Raw genomic sequence first — 19,628 nt, forward strand, 5'->3', positions numbered from 1 at the left:
TTTGCCTTTTCCCCAGCTTCTCAACCTTTGTCCTGCTGGGTTTGTTAGCTGAACACGCACTCCGTTTGTGGTATTATTTCGTTTTCCCCACAGACATTTCAAGTATAGTATAATTGTGTATACCCACCTACAAGCTGACTCGCCTTATAAACTGCTCCCATGGTTTAATTATGTCCAAAATTAACAATGAGTTAATTGCTAATGAACAAGCCAAGCCTTACCTCCCACCCCCAAGCTTCTCTCGTTTTAGTGAAGGCAAGGTCATCTCCCAGGCTGCCTGACTTCAGTGTTGCTTTCCCACCCCAGACCCAATAGCCTCCCCGACCTCTCTTGCTAGTCTGGCACAGATGTGCTGGCTGCGTTACCATAACGGAACCACCAGCCAGTCCTGTGTACAAATCACCCTTCCCACCTCCAGAAAATGATTCCAAACTTCAGTGTAAATCTCTCAGTGTATATGCAAATACATATTTCAGCCCTAAACCCCCATAGTCTTCATGAAAAAAAATTAAAGAGAACCTCAATATAACCAGTATGTAAGTGCATCAAGTCAATCCCACGTTATGTCTCCTTCATTTTATCCATGTATTCAATATTTTTTCTAAACAGTTTTAGGAAGAATTGCCTGATAGAGCATTTTCCTTTGTGTCCATTCCACCTCTTCTGCTCTCTCCTCCTGTCACGCACGCGCTTGCGTATCCCTTCGCTGTTTGGAGTTAAAAAAAAACACGAAACAATACGGTCACTGTTCCTGCCCACACACCTTCCCCTGCCTCAGCCCAGACACGCACCTTCTTCTCCACCTGGGACACCCTAAGCGAGGATACCCAATTCCTATGTCAACGGAAGTGGGATGACCAGGAATGGAGGAGGAAGGAGGGAGTGGGAAAATGGAAAGAGATAAAGGGGGTGGGGAAAGAAAGAGGTGGCACTTGTCACCAGTGCTGCCCTAGAGAGAACTCAGAACTCCAGTGTTCCACAAAGAACTAGGAGAGCAGAAAATGGGCATCAGGTCTGACCCCATCCTGCCCTCCCACGCTCCACATTCTCCCCCGCTCCCCACACACTTCCCCTCACTCAGACATCAGACTCAATACTGGAGAGTTTCTCATAAACATGCCCGTTGCTGGAGCCGTTGAAAGCCCTGGGGTTTTTGTTGTTAGGCACACAGGGGTTGGACTGGTTCCCTATACAGATGTCCTTCTGAAAACGGGCTGGCACAGCCCCGTGAAGGGCTGAGACCACTGGCTTGTTGGTGGTGACAATGGCTCGGAAGTCCGGCCTGGCTTTGGGCCCACCTGCCACCACAGGCTGCCTGAAGAAATAGGATTTGCTGCCATGGAGCAAGCATTGGTCATCCCCAAAAGTGGGGATGAAAGGGTTTTGTGTGACCCGGTCGGGGTAAAGTGACTTGCTGAGCATGTAGCTGCTGCTGCCCGGGTTGTTGTGGTGGTGGTGGCTGGTGGTGGGCACTGAGGACTTGTTGTTGGCAAAAGCGGTCTCGCTGGATGACATGTCAAACATATGGGCGTAGGGGCTCCCCTCCAAAAAGCGGCCCTTGTCCTTCAGGCTCACGCTGCGGGGAGCCAGGGCTGAGTCATCCTTCTGCAGGTCCACGAAGGTGTCATAGGAGTGCTGCCGGCGGAGCTTGTTGCGGTTCTTCTTCTGCACCTTGGAGGCAGAGTTAGATGGGCTCTGAGGATACTTGGAGGAGGTGGCACTGGTCGTCACTGGCACCGGGGCAGATGGCTGGTCCAGCTCTTGGAGAGAGTTGTCCTCGCTGATGTCATAGAGGTTGCCTGCCTTCTTGCAGGCCTCACACCGGATGCAGGGCTGGCGGGTGGAGTTTTGTCCCACCACTGCCGGGGTATAGTTGTGCAATTTAGAGGGGCAACTACGGCAGAAATTAGCCCCTGGCCGGTCTTCCCAGTCTAGATTGGTCAGGTTCTTCTCCCATGGTGCTGGCACTCCACTCACAACACCATGCTTGTGGTCGTTGGCTCCTCCAAAGTCCGCTGACCCATGCTTGTGGTGGGCCCTGTTGGTGCAGGACCCTCCGCCCCCTACAGCATCGCGCTTGAACTCATCTCCCCGCTCTTTGTAGATATCCGTCAGGTCCACGTGCTCCCAATGCGGTGAGTTCTCCTTGGTCCGGAACTGGTCCAGGTAGAAGTCCCGTAGCCCTTCCTTGTCCCTAAAATAGCGCTTGTGGTCTGGGGAGCGGGGCGGGCGCCTGCGGTAGGCCAGCTCGATCTCATCAAACTCCCGCCGTGATTTGGCTGAAGCTGGACGTTTCTTCAGGCTGTCCTTATACTGCTGTTTCCGCCGCTTGGCGGCGTTGCCTTCAATGTTGCCATAGGTCACCGTATGGGTGGAAATGTCAGAGACATCTGAGCGGATCAAGTCGTCGTGGCCCCCTCCGCCACTATAGCGATCGTTCTTGAAGGACAACTTGCCATAGAGGTCCCCTAGCTGACTATGCTTGGAAGGTGGCAAACCAATGTCCAGTGGCTTCTTACCAATGGACCTGGGCTGAGCGGAGAAGGGTGGGTTGTCACAGTCATACAGTCCATCGATGGAGCTGGTACTGCCAATGCTGTGGGGCCGATGGTGATGGTGGTAGTGGTCCTGATACACGTTGCTGTCCTTCAGTTGCAGGTTGCCAAAGGTCCGTTCTACTTCGCTAATGTAGTCACTAAAGAGGTTCTCCTCACAGGGCGGGTTGTTATAAGACTTGCAGTCAGAGTGGGTGAAGCTGCGGCGGTGCTCAGAGATATCGTAGACTGAGGATTCACGGCGGATGAAGTCCAGGGCACTCTGCGGTGAGCCATTGACACCTGACAGGTTGGCCATGTTCTTTGCCGTGCGGAGCAGGCGCAAGATGTTGGAATGGGTGTTGTTCATGGTGGCTGTGGGGGAGTTCATCGCTGACTGGTGCTCCTCAATGGCTACCCCGTGGATGCAGCTGTAGATACCCTGAAATGAAATGGAGCAGACAGAGATCAGTGCTTCTGCAGGTGGGCAGAAAGGAGAAGACACGGAGCTGGGAGAACTGAGCTAAGGGGAGTCTGAGCCAGGGAAGCAGAGAAAACGGTTTGTTTTCTAGCATGGGACCCTAGAGTTTGCCAGTCTTGCATCACTATGAAATGAGGTCAAACCTGCATCTATCAACACTGAATATTCTTTCCCTCTGTATCCTGCCCCCCTTTCTGTTTTTTCCTTCCTCTCCCTCTCTCTTCCTCTACTTTGCTCCCTCTTGTTTCCTCTCCCTCTCTTCTTTTCTCCCATTCACCTCCTTTCATCAACAGAACAGTTTAGAGAGGAAGGACGGCCTTGTGTTAAGATACTGAACAGGGACTCAAAAAATCTGGGTTTTGTTCCCAGCTCTATCACATGGGCAAGTCACTTAGCCTCTCTATGTCTCCAGCTATCAAAGGGGAATAGCACTTCCTTTGTCTATCGTTTCTATTTCGATTACAGTATAAGCTCTTTGGGGCAGGGACTGTCTCTGACTAAGGGTATGGTCAGTGCCTAGCACAGTAGGGCCCTCGTGTCAATTGGGACCTCTAGGGATTATCCTAGTATAAATAATTTTATTAAATGATAATAATGATAGTTTCCATTTGGGAAGACGTTCGTTTATTTGGGGTAGAAGGAATCAATACCTCACAAGATAAGGGTCCTCTTCAAAAGCCATTAATTCCAAGGACAAAACTATCTCCCCTGCAGTATACAAGCAAAGCTCTCTGATGTCAGTGGGAGTTACTCGAATCCAGCAGCTGGCACTTTGGATTCCAAGATGGGCATCAGCACCACAGATAATGTCTGTGAGAACAGCCGCCTCAGAATTGGGCAAACACTGAATTTCTGCGTGGATGCAAGGAGTTCAGGATAGTCTTGTTTTGCCCTGAAATTCACTCTCAGACATCATTGAATCAAGCTGGCCGGGGACTGGTTAAAAAGGAGAAAGCTTTTCTTGTCATCTACTTGGATATCTTAGTCATCATCACAGATTAGAAAAGGAAATGAGGAGAAAGAGCAGGACCGATGAATGGGTATTAGCTCTTTAGTGTTTAGCTGAGTATGGCACAACAGGTTTTTTTAATTACTTTCAAGTTAAATCTAACATTGATGACATAAAACATAAGAACTGCCACACTGGGTCAGACCAAAGGTCCATCTAGGCCAGTATCCTGTCTTCTGACAGTGGCCAGTGCCAGGTGCTTCAGAGGGAATGAATAGAACAGGTAATCATCAAGTGATTCATGCCCTGTCACCCATTCCCAACTTCTGGCAAACAGAGGCTAGGGACAACATCCCTGCCCATCCTGGCAAACAGCCATTGATGGACCTATCCTCCATGAATTATCTAGTTCTTTTTTGAACCCTGTTATACTCTTGGCCTTCACAACATCCTCTGGCAAAGAGTTCCACAGGTTGACTGTGCACTGTGTGAAGAAATACTTCCTTTGTTTGTTTTATACCCTACTGCCTATTCATTTCATTTGGTGACCCCTAGTTCAGGAATCAGATTGACATCCTTGGAAAGTGAAATCCTCAATTCAACTGCAAAACAGACATCAGCAGTGCAAGATTTCTCCATGTTTCCCCAACCAGTGCATCTCAGCCATGACACAGAAGGACCACTTCTATGGGTGGGAGAGGTGTTCAGATTCCATGACTCATTCGTCATTTGCCTCCTTAGTGAGACTACTATTCTGGGGTACCAATTAATGTCAAATGTGAGGTGAACACCAGTGTATTATAAAGTGGACTGACCACCAACTCATTTCACATAGTGACATAGGTCATCCAACAGCTAGCAGAAGGTTAATGACTTTCAGTCACCACAACCAGGCCCAGATTTGTACAGATAACCAAGAGATAGAAGGATCTGCATTCTGTTAATAATCTCCTGACACATCCAGTTCCCCCACTTGCTCTCCAACCTGGCATAAGATTGAGACTGGCAATATAAGAAGGACTTTGTACCCCTATTGCCCATTCAACTGAGCCATCTAATTCCCCCAAACAGTGTAGCACTCTTCATACAACCACTTTATTGTCAGAGGGATGGTAATATCAAAAACACAGAACTATAACTTCACTGCAGAATGGAGCAGAAGGAGATGCCAGAAGCAGGAAGAAGAGAAAGAAAGCTCTAAATGGGGCACAAATATTATGTACAAGAGGAGAAGAAGGATCACATAGAAATGACTAGCTGGAGAAGCTCATTTAGAGATAAAGGAGACTCTTGAAAGGGGAATGTTTAAGGTAGGTTTTGCACTGAGTGAGTGCTGAGGGCAAGTGGCTATCCTTTTTTCCAGGGGCTTGTGTGTTGGTCACAGTATGAATTTAGATTAGGGACCTCCTACTGCTCAAAACAATCACAAGACAGTGCTGATTTCTCACAGAATTATCTGAATCGCTCCAACACACAGGACAATTTGAGTTTGGTGTTCTAACTAAGACCAGAGGAGAATTGGTTGATGGAGAAGAATTGCCACAACCTTTCCTCCAAGAATTCAGCACCCTTTCAAACAATTTTGGAGGGATAGAAAAGTTACATTAACTTTTCTATATATTGTTTCCCATTTTCACGACTGCCTCACCATTACCCAATTCCAAGAGAGAGCAGAAATTATGAAACACTGTGAGGAAAAGGCAGTTCTCCCAAGGAAAGTGGTGGCAACCCTTGTAACACTGAAAGCCAGAGTGGTCAAAATGCTGGACAATATAGTGGAGGCAACAGCCCTATGCTGTCTGTGTGTAAGAGGGATGGCCAAGAGAATCCAGTAGGACTACCCCATTTCTAATTTCTATAACTATGTGATTTAACCTCCGCACTGTTCCTTCCATTTTCTGAAGACACTCACCCTGCTGATGGAGAAGACCATGCCAGGCTTGCCAGAGCAGACGCCTATGAAGCAGTGGCGGAATTGCCAGTAGAAGAGATGCTCACAGATGAAGGTGATAAGGCTGAGGGCCATGGCTGCCCCCAGCATATAGAAGACGCCTGCCATGTTATCTATGTCCAGCTGGCTGCTCATTACCTCATTCTTTTCATTGTGACAAATTCCAGTAAGCCAGAGAGCTTCCAGCTCTTCCATCTCCCCTGGAAAGAGACAGACAGATAGAAGGAGATAAAGTTGAGTCAATCCTGCATTGGCTGAGAGACTGGAGTAGAAGTGGACTGGGGTAGGAGAAGCTGACTGGATAGGTCTTTTCCAATGGCTGAGCCCTGTTTGCACACCAGCTGTCTGGTCTTGGGGGCTAGATGAACCAGATCACTTGATGATTGATGTGGGAAGTTTTGACTGGTTGGATTAGCTGAGCCAGTTTCCATTGACTGGGTGAACTAGGCCAATTGCCAGCTCTGCAATATTTCCTGTCACCAGACCAGTAGAGCATATAACAGATTAAATAAACTACATTCCTTTAAGAGGTTTACTTATTCTAGAACTTTTGACATAGCATCTATTTAACCTTAGGAAGTTTCAGTTTTTATTTTCTGTGAATTTTGAGGGATAACTTCAAGTGTTTAGTTCCAAACACTTTACTGAAACTTTGATCAATTTAAAATTTTTGCACTAGCAGGAAATAAAGCCTGAGATACCAAATGCAAATACTTGAACATCTACTTACTGTAGAAGTAAAGATTCTTAAAGGATTCAGAAATGATATTATAATATATAAGAATTATAACATTTCATAAAACTAAGTTTTTGTTACCTGGCTGTAAAGCAGGATTGAAAGTAAAAGATGACACCAATTATCTCCAAGTGCAGTAATACCTGGTTTTTAACTTTCTCTTTCAGTAAATTTCAATGAAATGGGGGAAAATGTTATGTTTTGGGGTAGGAGAGAGAAAACAGTTACTACTAGCACAGGTCAACAAATGAGCCAAAATGTTTATGAAAATCTTTTAGGCTGAAATTCAAAACGTTGATCAAATTTTTCATTGAAATTTCATATCTTAAAATTTTTCAATCAATTCTATAGCTGGTCAAAAACAAACTGACACTTTCACAAAAATGTTTTCAGTGTTTTTGATTTATTTTTTCCAATTTTGTCAACATTTCAAATTTCTAACCAGCATAAATTATTGCCAATTTATGTCAAGTAACAATAAACATTTCCTAGCTTAGATTTATTGCACACTCATCCTAGTACAGGATTTTCAGGATCTATAAAGAGATTCAAAAACAGAGAGATACTCTGTCTTGGGAATGCTTTTCATGCTTCTGGGGAAGATGGGAGTTACTCACACTTTTCAAGATCAGACACAGACAGGGAGAAATTCCCCATATTTATATGGTGTCATATTGCAGTGAGAAGCATTATGGGATTTTTATGCCTTCCTCTGAAGTATTCAGTATTAGCCACTACTGGAGAAAGAATACTCTACCACAATGGTGTGCAAACTTTTCCAGTCACGTCACCCCCCGCCCACCACCACCATTAATTGAATCTGTCTGCACCCCAACTCCATTACTTCTCAACCAAGACTTCCTCAACAGCAGGCTGCTTCGGCGTTGCAGGCAGGATGCACCACTAAGGCAGGGCCAACACCTGCCCCTCTGCCCCTCGGATTCTCAGGGTAGGGGAAGGCATGTGCAACGGTCTCCGGGGGTGGAGCCAGCGCTGGGCGTGGAAGCTGCCAGGAGCGGAAACCAGTGCAGCACACTGACCCGCAGGCTGGGTGGTCCACTGAGGTGAGTCAGAGGATGGAGGTGGCGCTCCCTCCCCACCCCGTGGGGGCTGGCCTGGGCCCCACCATGCAGGGCTGGCACGAGCCACCTGGTGTTGCTGCTCAGCCCCCTGAATGTTCCTCCACACACCCCCTCAGGGGGCATGCCCCACAGTTTGCAAACCACTGTTCTACCAGACTGATGGCCCACGGTTCTGTTAACCTATGTCAATTCCTGTGTTCTTCCTGTATTTATTATATCAGACTTTTTTCTGATTTTAGACTTCCTATTCATTTACAAAATAAGATCAACATTTTTAATTTTCTAAAAAAAAATCCAGAAAGGAGTGGGGTGAAAGAGAGAGAAAAAGAAGAAGAAGATTCTAACAAAAAGGAAGCTCCAATCCCACCAACAATCCACCGTTTCTTTAAAGTGACAGTATTTTATTCACTAAGGATTGGGGCAAACCAGCTTGTATACAGTAAAAGCTGATCAGATCTTTCACTACAGGTAAATATGCCCAATGGTCTGTGATGGGATGTTAGATGGGGTGGGATCTGAGTTACTACAGAGAATCCTTTCCAGGGTTCTGGCTGGTGAGTCTTGCCCACATGCTCAGGGTTTAACTGACTGCCATATTTGGGGTCAGGAAGGAATTTTCCTCCAGGGCAGATTGGCAGAGTTCCTGGAGGTTTTTCGCCTACCTCTGCAGCATGGGGCACGGGTCACTTGCTGGAGGATTCTCTGCACCTTGAGGTCTTTAAACCATGATTTGAGGACTTCAATAACTCAGACATAGGTTAGGGGTTTGTTCCAGGAGTGGGTGGGTGAGATTCTGTGGCCTGCATTGTACAGGAGGTCAGACTAGATGACCATAATGGTCCCTTCTGACCTTAAGTCTATGAATCTATGAAAATTTATCCCTGAATCCCCAACTTGTTTACTTATTAATTTATTTTTAGGTTTAAGAAAGTTTAGTTTTCTCTTTCCTCCAGGCATGTTTAATTATTGATCACATGGGTGTTGCACAGCTTGGTGCTGCCTGAAAAAACACAGGCATACTGGATATAACTACTGAAAGCTCCATTCTCACTTGGATTTCTGATTATGGCTAAAACCAAGAAGTGCCAAAAATCTGACAAGGAAAAGCCTGTTCTCACAAGATTTCCAGAGTGAAGACATTGAGATAAACTTCAAATACACGTCTGAACTTTTGGAGGCTTAATTCTCATTAAACCTTTGGAACTTGTGATATTAGCCCTGAAGCTGTTATTAACCTTCATAAAGCATACCCAACTGTGTGTGTCAGCCCCATCCCTCTCCCAACATGCTTTTTCACTACTCTTGCACTGTTTACTAAATCTAAGATGTTAGGGTCAGGGAGGGAACCCCATTTCCATACAGCCAGGATCTGGAAATTTGAGAGGAACCCCCATACCTCTTTGCACAGACCACTTACCATCACCAAAAAGTTGTAGAATGGCAAGATCTACCTGACGTTTCCAGCCCGAGTCCTTTTGGATGGCAATGCCATAGCCAGTGGAGGCAAAAACCTTCCCACTACCAATCGTTACCAGCTTGCAGCCTTCGTCTCTGCCAGCCATGTAGTTTAGCACTGCTGCATCATAAATGAATGCATCCAATTTCCTGCCCGGGTGCAAGGAAAAGGGAGAATACAGTAAAGAAAAAATTCTGTGTGAATTCAAATCATTGCACATAACTGAAAGGAACTGCTGATACCAAGAACAGTGGCCTTAACTAAGTAAGAATGGAAGGAACCCGTCCAGATGGAATACTGTATGTTGCCACCTGAACCTTCAACAGGAACTGAAATCTGAGACGAGAATCTTTTTTGAATTTGAGTTAGATTAGATAAGGACTCATCTCTCTCTCCCTGACATCCAGCATGGTCTACAAAGAGGCAGTGTGAAGGAACATTAGAACATTTAGGGGGGAGGGATAGCTCAGTGGTTTGAGCATTGGCCTGCTAAACCCAGGGTTGTGAGTTCAATCCTTGAGGAGGCCACTTAGGGATCTGGGGCAAAAATTGGTCCTGCTAGTGAAGGCAGGGGGCTGGACTCAATGACCTTTCAAGGTCCCTTCCAGTTCTAGGAGATTGGTATATCTCCAATTATTAAATTAAATTAACAGAAGTCTATTACAGGGTCAAGGCTGAATGAAGAGGAAGCTGAAGGGAGGTCTATGTTCATAATAATATCTGGAATTTCTATAGTGCCTTTCACCCCAAAGGATCCTAAAGTACTTTCCTGAATACATAAATACTGCACAAAAAATTAGGACTTGAAGTAAGGAAGAAGGCCATTTCCAACTGATACTGCTGATGTGACTTAGCTAAGCAGAATGTAATTATTCAGATTAGATTTGGTCAGGACCCTGAATTTAACTCCTATGTTACTGTGAAAAATCCCATGGGATCTTTAACTGTGACAAGTGGTTAGGACAGAAGTCTTACATCTCACCATGAAAACAGTGGCTTTAGCGTTACAGTGCCTTGCTATCAGAACACGGAGAAAAGAGTTCAGTACAGACTCAGAGGAATCACCACACTGACGCTATATAATTACATGATAGGGTGGATACACTCCAGAGATGGCAGGTAGTAGAACAGTCTGTTGGGAGCCCCTCTCTGTATCCCAGTAAAATAATCTTTTTTTTTTTGCAGGTACAAGGGGGAGCAACTAGGGAAAATACCTGAACAGGAATTTGGATCTTCCAAATAATCAGATAGCTGAGGAGTAAATCCTACCACTAAATATGAACCAAACCCATTTTTTACATAGGACGAAAGACCTTCCATTTCCCACATACACTCACAGCCACATCATCGTTCTAATCCACTGTAAATAGATTTCCAGGATGGCCAGCATCCCAATACATGTGCTTATCTAGAGTGAAGTCTGTCTCAGGGCATTTATGTGTCAGGGATGACATCTCTCCTGAAAAGAGTACATTTCTAGGATGACATCTATCTCAGGGCATATATATTTCCTGGATGATGCCTATCCTGACATGTATATTTCCAGGATGGCATCCAGAAACAGTATAGTCATTTGTAATGGGCTACACTCCTCTGAGCCTGGCAAATAGGTTAGAAATGTTCAGTCAATCTAATAATTAAATTGGCTGAACATCCCTTAGTGCTTCAGAATAAACCTTATCAGAGGGTGCAGGGCCTTGCAAGCCAGAGTGAGGCTCAAGGTACCAGGATCCCTTTTACACAGGGTGGGGCCCTGAAAACTAGAGGGAAGTTTAGCAAGGAGGTGGGGGGGGGCCTTTATTCATACAGAGACCTGCAAACTAGATATGGCTTCTACCTAGCTCTCGCAGGGGAGCATAGTGACTGGTAGACCTACGCAAGTTGTTCAGAGCAGATACTTTTTTCCAGTGAATGTTTTCCTCTCTGTTTTCTAAATTATTTATGAAGAGACTCTGATTTTCACAGATCTGTTCAGGATTCAAAAGATTTTGGCAGGCACTTTATGCAAAGATTTTCTACCCTATGGGTCATTTGCAAACTATTTGCTTTGACTATATGCCTTCCACTATACAATATGCATTACTGCCATACTGGTGTGTGACTTGTCAATCAAGTCACATGGTATTGCTTCTGCTCCCTAGTTGACTTCATCTTTTACAAAACAGAGGAGAGAAATCAAAGAAATTTCAAGATGACTGTACAAACACTTCTGGAGCAAACTTTGGCCCCACCCTGCAAGCTGCTCTGCATAAGGCTCTGCTTGTAGGGAGCAGCTTGCAGGAGTGAAGCTCTGGGTACTAACAAGTATTCACAAGATTTTCTCCTTCCGCAAATATTCTTACAAACAAAAATCACGTGTACAAATGTTAGAGGAAAACTGACAAAAACAGTTGCAAATAGCATCAAGGCCAAATCACTCTGGCAGCTGTCATGGTGGATGTCACCTTTGCAATAAATCATGGAGAATGATCCTCAAAGCCCCAGACACACAGGAAAAGAAGCCAAGCTCATGGTATGGACAAGTTTGGAAGGAGAAGGCCTCACCCAGTCTTCAGCGAGAATAGGGCATCGTCCACCCCTCTCTGGTTGAACTTCACCATGTAGCTATGCATTTCAGGGTAGTTGTTGCGAATGTTCCTCTCTGTGCTGCCATTGGGAACCGTCCCAAAGCGGAAAGGGGGTGAGAAGTCGTTAGGTTTCTGGAACTAGAAAGGCAGAGAAAGAAAACTCCTCAGAATCTTTCAGCAATAATCAGTAGTTTGCATGAAAGAACCCACTTTACTGAGAGAGAAAACATCTGTAGTGACACTGAAGTTAGCCCCAATCTTCTTTTAAGGTTGAGTGGATATTTTAAAAAAAGAAATTAAATACTCTCCTATTTCCAAACACAACAGCATCTGGCTGATGCCCAAGTACCAGGCAGCAAAACTTATCCATCTAGTTTCACTTTCCAACCTGAAAGAAGTGCAAAAAATAACCAACCATCATGAAGGAAAAAGATAAGTTAGATTTTTTTAACACCCTTCATTTAAAAAAATATACACAGGTAAGAAAGGATTTTCAGTAAATACAATATATCATTTTTATTCTGACTCTATCACTTAATTTACAAAAAAAAAACACACACACACACCATTTTTCACCTCTGTGCTTCCTGGGGCAGAGAGAACTGAAATAATAATGAGGAAAGGCTATGAGTTTGCTTTCTGCCTTTGGGCATGTCTCCTGACTCAACATCCCACTTCTGCTGAAGGTATGCCTCTCACTAATAACAACTGATGCCTGAGACAAAGATGGTGGAAGTAAACCTCCAAACCTCTTACTGATTCCAAGAAATACACTCATTGTAAAACTCCCCCATGACTGCAAGGCAATAAGACTTTATATGCCACTTGCTTAACTCAAGTCACAATCAATGCTCTCTGGAGTTTTATGAGCAGTAAAATTTACCACTGCCAATTATCAAGACTCCTTAAAATCCATACAACAGGGAGACAGGAAAAAGCACAGAAAATTGCAAGCGAGGAACCTAATCAAAGTAGTAAAGAAAAAAGAAATCATGCATTGATTAGTCAGGTCAATGGAAAATTCCTTCCTTGGTGTTGCAGAAAAGTATTTTGCATGGCACTCCCTGTTTAGTACCATCTTTTGATGGTCCATTGTGGGGGTCATGAGAGGCAAGTTCAGCTCTTGGTGTTGTTGGAGAAAAAACTCAGTTCTCACTTTTTGGTTGGGTGCAGCAAAGTCATATACTTTATTTTCTCAAGCAATTGCATAGAGGGAGGGAGTGCGCTAGGACACAGGGTTTCCCCCTCCTAGGCAGGTCTCTCCACAGGTAAACAATTACAGCAAGCATTTATACTCTTTGTTACGTACAATAATAAGCAACAGCTGCATTTTGTTTATACATAGGCCATCTTGATACCTTATTTTTCTCACTTCTATTTAGACGCCAGTCTACATTCCTCATTATCGACACAAGGTCGCAACAACTTCTCACACAGTACTTTCCCACTCGCCTCACACAATCCTCGCTTCTACAAATCTCGTGTTATTAGGGTTACAGCTAGCCTAACTCTTGCTCACAGAGACTGTCATGCATTAAGATCCCCTTTGAATCCCTGTCAGTTCTTTCTCTACTTCCACAGTGTAATGACCAAACCTGACCAGATATTGTTGAGATAACAGACTGGCTGGTGTGTGAGTATACATAGGTGTGTACCACTGCCCTCTACTGCATGGAATATGTCAGATACAGGATGTGTGTGCAACACTGCACTCTACTGCACAGAATACATTCTATGCACGGGCTGTGCTAGAAGAACTTTTCTTTTAGGTTGCAACCGGACAGCATTTGTGTTTGTGTGCACCTGCATGTGCCATTACCCTTAGTGGCAGGAATACATCACACCTATTTATATATATGTATCGGTCCCCTCTGCTGTCTAAGCTAGGGAATCGTTTCCCTTTAGTTATGATGAGATGGATTGGCTGGTGGGTGTGCGAGAGAAAGATAATGAATGCATCCACCGTTGCTCCTCAGCGGATGGGAAATGTCAGATCTGGTTCCTAAAACACAGGCTGACACTTAAGAAAAAAATGCATCTCAGAACCTGGAGTTCCTCCCAATGGGAGCAGACAAACTTGGAACGATCAAAAATTGTAATAAGAGCAAACCTTGATAGGAAAAAAATCACTGCAGCATGTTCAAGTTATTATTATTAAACCTCATCGTGGTTACAGTGGTGACCCAGGGCCAGCCAAGCATGGGGCTCCATTGTGCCAAGTGCTGTACAAACACCGAGTAGCAGACACCATGAGGCGAACTGAGGCTCAGGTGCCAGACATTGAGTGGGCGCCATTAGGACCCAGAGTGTAGAAAATTGTGTCTGCTGCTGGTGCATATCTATTCTCTCTGCTCTAGATGTACAGAGATGGTGGAGTGCTGTGCTGGAGGAAGGAGGGCACAAGAGACATAACAGGCAGGCAGGAGAAAAGGGAGCAGGAATAACAGAAAGCAGCAGGAGCTGCAGGGGGAGAGAGGAGGAGGAGCCTCTCATGTACCTCTCTAGCACCCCCAGGAGCCTGGACTGATTAACACCAGCTTCTCAGGGAGCTTCCTGTTTCCTGCTGCTTCCCTGAACCCACTTGAGGAGAACAGGCAGTCAACTGAAGTAGTAGGAGCCAGTTAGGCCCTTTAGACGCTGATATCTTCCCTCACTCAGGCCCTGCTACCAGCCTGCTTATTTGTCCCCTTCAATTGAGTGTTGAGAGCCGCTATAGCTGGCACAGAACAGCAGTCGTGAGTGAAAGAAGAAAACGCCCCTCTGGGGCAGCATTCAGAAAAAGAAAGAAAGCAAAGGAAGCTTTTCTATCTAAGCAGGAAGGAGCTCTCCTGAGATATATAGACACAAATGTTCATGGTGAGCCTTCTGGCCCCAGTGAGGATGTGAGTGGTGTGGAGATGCCTGATCTTCCAGTTAGTCAGAATGCAGGTGACCTGGCAGCTACTGCAGCATCCATATCTCCATGTCAAATGGACATAACCACGCACATTCCTGAAGAAAAGTGTAGATCAGAGAAGAGTGTGGTGGAGGTGCAAGAAACAGCTGCTGCTGAGTTAATTCCTTAAGTCTAGATGATCCAGGACTGTGGACCCACTTGAGCAGTAGCCTGAGGGACTTCCTTGTACTGCATGGGCCACAGCAAGTGAAAACTTCATGTTCCTCAAAGACAATTAAAACAGAAGTTTCCATCCAACACATTACTGGCATAAAATCCCCAATGGTGACAAAGTGGAGAGGCCAAGGCTTATGTACTCAAAAACCCAGAATGCTGCATACTGTTTTTGTTGCAAACTCTTCCAGTCTAATGTTCCAGCCACAATGGGATCTGGCTAGAAATCTGGCATGCCATGAGAAGGCAGCAGATCACCAGAGAGCATTCCATAGGTGGAAAGAGCTTGAGATGAGACTAAGGTTAAAGGTCCACCATAGATGATCAGCATCAAGAGAAGATTGCATCAGAGTCTCTTTACTGGCAAAATGTTCTGAAAGGCTCATTGCCATTGTGAGAATGCTTGCTACCCAAAACCTAGCACTGCATGGCACTTCAGATCAGCTGTATGTGCCAAACAATGGAAACCTCCTTCAAATTGTGGAGCTGATGGGTGAGTTTGATGCTCTATTCCAGGAGCATCTAAGAAGAATCACCACCCAAGAAACGTACACACACCATTACCTTGGAAAAACAATTCAAAATGAGATCATACAATTACTGGCAACAAAAATCAAACAGAAGATCGTGGCAGATCTGAAGTCAGCAAGATATTACTCTGTTATTCTGGACTGCACACCTGACATCGGCCATATGGAACAAGTGACTTTAATGGTGTGTTTTGTAACAACAACAGAACCTAGTGAAAATGTCCCTGCATTGGTGACTGTCAGAGAGCATTTTCTAGAATTTATTGATATTGATGATACTACAGAAGCTGGTATGACAAATGTGCTTCTTAAAAAGCTGGAAGATACGGGAATTGTGGTAGCTGACATGAGAGGTCAGGGCTATAATAATGGTGCCAACATGAGAGGAAAGACCAGAGGAGTGCGGACACGGATCCGAGAGCTTTTTTTTGTCCCATTCAGTTCTCATTCATCGAACTTGGTGGTCAGTGATGCAGCATCAGCTTTTTCATGTAATTCAAAGCATCTGTGTATTTTTCTCTGCATCAAATCATTGATGGCAAATTTTGAAGCAACATCTGGGAACATCCTCTCTGACACTGAAACCACCGAGTGTCACATGATGGGAAAGTCAAGTGGAGGTGATAAAGCCTATCAAACACCAAATTGGGAAGTATCAGAGGGGTAGCCGTGTTAGTCTGGATCTGTAAGAGCAGCAAAGAACCCTGTGGCACCTTATAGACTAACAGACGTTTTGCAGCATGAGCTTTCGATGCTTGCATCCGACGAAGTGGGTATTCACCCACGAAAGCTCATGCTGCAAAACGTCTGTTGGTCTATAAGGTGCCACAGGATTCTTTGCTGCTTTTACAAATTGGGAAGATAGATGATGCCATAGTTGCCATTATGGAGGATAATGCTATGACAGGAACTGTTCATGGGAGAACAGTGGCAGAGGGAAATGGAATTACCAGAAACATACATAACTTCAAATTTCTGTTTGAAATAAATGTTGTAAGCAAGAGACTCAAGGTGTTGTTCTTCATATATCTGGAGCAATGGAACAACTGGACAAAGCAAAGTCATACCTACAGTCTTACCGGTCAGATGAGGGATTTCAAAACGTTCTGAGGAGTACACAGAAGTTGGCAGAGAAACTTCACACTGAAGCTATTTTCCCACCCATTCAAGTATACAAAAGTCACCGAAGAAGACATTTTGATTACGAGGCACGGGAGAATCCCATAAGCGATCTCAAACAACAATTCAAAGTTGAATTCTTTAACCAGGTGTTAGATTGTGCAATACAGTCAGTTGAAGAACGTTTCATGCAGCTCAAGGAACATAGCAGTATATTTGGGATGTTGTATGATATTCCAAAACTCCTCACTATACCGGAAGAGACCTACACCAGCAATGCAGGGCACTAGAGACAGTGTTGACACATGATGACATGCGCGATATTGATGCAAGTGATTTAGGTGATGAACTGAAAGGCCTTTCAAGATACATTTCAGCAGGATCAACTCCAAAGGCTGTTCTGGAATATATGTCTACAAACAAGATGACAACCCTCTTTCCAAATGCTTTTGTTGCTCTGCGCATACTTCTAACACTTCCTGTAACAGTTGCCAGTGGAGAACGCAGCTTCTCCAAGCTGAAGTTAATAACACATCTACGCTCCATAATGACACAGGAGAGGCTGATTGGCCTTGCAACCATCTCAATAGAGCATGAGCTGGCCCAGACTGTGGACCTTCATCAGGAAGCAGTTCAAATCTTTGCAACCAAGAAGGCACGGAAAGCACCAATTTGATTATTCAAACAGATAAAAATGCCAGTGTTTACTATGCAGACAAGAAAAGTTACATTTGCTGTTCAGGCGTTTGAAAGTTGTGATACTTAACATTTTTGAAAAAGGCATTTTAAGTTGTTAGTTCTCCTTTACTGGGGTAGGTAGCAGAGCAGTACCATGAGAGGTTTAGAACAGGAAGAAGGCAGAATTGAGACCTTTCAAAGTTTTGGCCCAAGCGAGGGGGCATCATTTGAGCTCCCCGCCTCAGGTGCCAAAATGTTGTGGGCCGGCCCTGCAGACAGTCCCTGTCCCAAAGAACTCACCATTTAAATAGACAAAACAGACACCCTGTAGGGGAGAAGGGGTCTAGCACACAAGCAGAGAGAACAGTGTCATGGCAACAGACAGGCTAGTGCCACCATTTATTTTTGTGGGGTGGAGTTAGTTAAGAGAGGATCAGCTAAATGAAAAGAGGAGAGAGGGGGAGGGGACATTGAAAGGAAGGGGATGGGGGTGGACAGGACAAGGGAGACGCAGGGCAGGTGTGGAGTGAAGAGGCTGGGAGGGAGAGGGAAAGGGTTGGAGCAAACAACCAATCAACACAGGGCAGAGAAAGTCCAGTCAAAAGTGTAGCGAGTTCTCCAAATGTCTGAAGGTCTCTGCTTTGGCTGCTTCCATGGCTGCTCCTTCTACTGGCTGGAGTCTGGTTGGTTCCTTGCTGCAGTTTTCCCACAAGGCCACATGGCAGGAGGGAAGGGAGTCACCACTTGGATCTTAGTGCCCCCATAGAATGTGTGTGGGGGATTCTCCCTTGCACAGTTTTGTGTGCAGGGGAAGCAGTGCTGGGGGAAGGGGTAGCTCTGGCAGGGCCCCATTTTACCCACTCCCCAAAGTGCAGCAATCCTTGCCTGGGCTGTCTCTGCAGCTGCTCCTACCAGCTGGAGTTAAAAGGAATACAGTCACATTCCATTACCATATAAAGTGGTGTAGAATAAAACCATGATCCCTGAGCCTCCTAGTGCTCCCCACCACTGATCAGGGACCAGATTAAGACCAGCCACCATATCTCATTCTCAGTCTCCTAAGCCAAAAATGCTCCTAGTGAAGGAAACTATCATTCCCTACAAATGGAAAAGACTGGCCCTAGAAACTGTAGCTGGTAAGAATGGCTGTTATGAAATCTATGCCCAGGTATTTTCTCTACCATCCCTTTAAAAAACAACAAACCCATTCTCATTGTTCAATGGAAGGCAAATATGCAGATGCACTTTAGAACCTCCACCACTATGCACACTGAAGCCCTGCAAAGAGTGAGATTAGAAACTAGATGCAAGGATCCATACAGTACCCAGACCCAAAGATCCTTGGCTCTAAAGCTTGACAGGAACACACATAAATATTCATCCCCAGACTCCTGGCTTTATGTTCGTAACATTGACAAGAACTGATGCCCAACTGCCACTCAACAGTCCATGGGCCCCAAGAGAGAAAGAAGAGACTGGGGAAAGGAGAAAATGCCTCACCCTTGGAGAAATGATCATATAATTTCATTTTTCAAGGGAAGATAGCCCTGAAAGAACCCCATTTCTGTCCTTTTCACTAGGATTGGAGAACACCCTGGCTCACTATGGGAGTACAATGTCCACTGTGCTTTAAGTTTTAAAGAGCCTGGAGCAGCAGGATCAAGCAGAACATTTCTGCTTGCTTTTGTTGCTCCCAAAATGCAACAATTAGTGGAAGTGCAGGATGACCACTTATTCCCCCAGGAAATGCCAGCACCGTGTATTGGGGGAAGGTATGCGCCTCCTGCTGGTCCATCAAAGATGCAGAACGGGGGCAGAGCCAAAAGAGGGAGGCAGGATGCCAGCTGCTGCTACAGTTTTAGGCAAGGGGAGCAGGCCTACTAGCAGCCACTGAAAGAACCAAAGTGGGGAGTGGGCCTCCCTCCCCAGCTGCCCAGAAGATGCCAACCCAGGGAGGGCAAAGCAAGCCTCTGAGCCTCCCCAGGAGAAGACAAGAAAGGATGGGTATTGTCTGAGGCCTGCTGGAGGAGCACTATGTGGAGAGGATCACTGTGTGTGTGGGGTGGGGGGGAGCACATTAGATATCGATTCAGAAATTAAATGTGGATGCTTGTGTAAAGGATCAGGATCTAAATCCCACATCTCCAAGCTGCTCCCTCACACGTATTTTAAATACCCCTTCTACAAACACCCAGTGGCACAGCTACTCTGCCAGGGTTCCCCAGGCACCCACAAACAACATCCACATGTGGGCTACAGAGTGACAGAAACTCCTCTCCCCTCCTTACAGGGAAGGAGATGAGGGACAGGTGGAGCAACAACACAAGTGGAGGAACAATTTCCACATGTGGTGAGTTACAGGGGATCAAACAAAGGGAATTCACATATGTAGTGTGTGTGTAGCAGGGGGAGGCACTGTATTGGTCTATCTGGATA

General features: G+C 45.3%; 1 protein-coding gene across 1 annotated transcript in view; it reads right to left on the bottom strand.

Annotated features, from left to right (window-relative positions):
- Positions 1-201: 201 nt before the first annotated feature.
- The window catches only part of GRIN2B (glutamate ionotropic receptor NMDA type subunit 2B), a 330,192-nt gene continuing 310,765 nt past the window's right edge, over positions 202-19,628 (bottom strand). The window contains exons 11-14 of the mRNA XM_045001048.1: positions 11,734-11,894; positions 9,151-9,338; positions 5,877-6,115; positions 202-2,976 (exon numbers count right to left, since the gene is read on the bottom strand). Coding sequence (XP_044856983.1) covers positions 1,078-2,976; positions 5,877-6,115; positions 9,151-9,338; positions 11,734-11,894 — 2,487 coding nt within the window. The 3' untranslated portion in view covers positions 202-1,077. The remainder of the gene's footprint in view (positions 2,977-5,876; positions 6,116-9,150; positions 9,339-11,733; positions 11,895-19,628) is intronic.

Source organism: Mauremys mutica, chromosome 1 (genome assembly GCF_020497125.1).
Source record: "Mauremys mutica isolate MM-2020 ecotype Southern chromosome 1, ASM2049712v1, whole genome shotgun sequence".
Classification (NCBI taxonomy): domain Eukaryota; kingdom Metazoa; phylum Chordata; order Testudines; family Geoemydidae; genus Mauremys; species Mauremys mutica.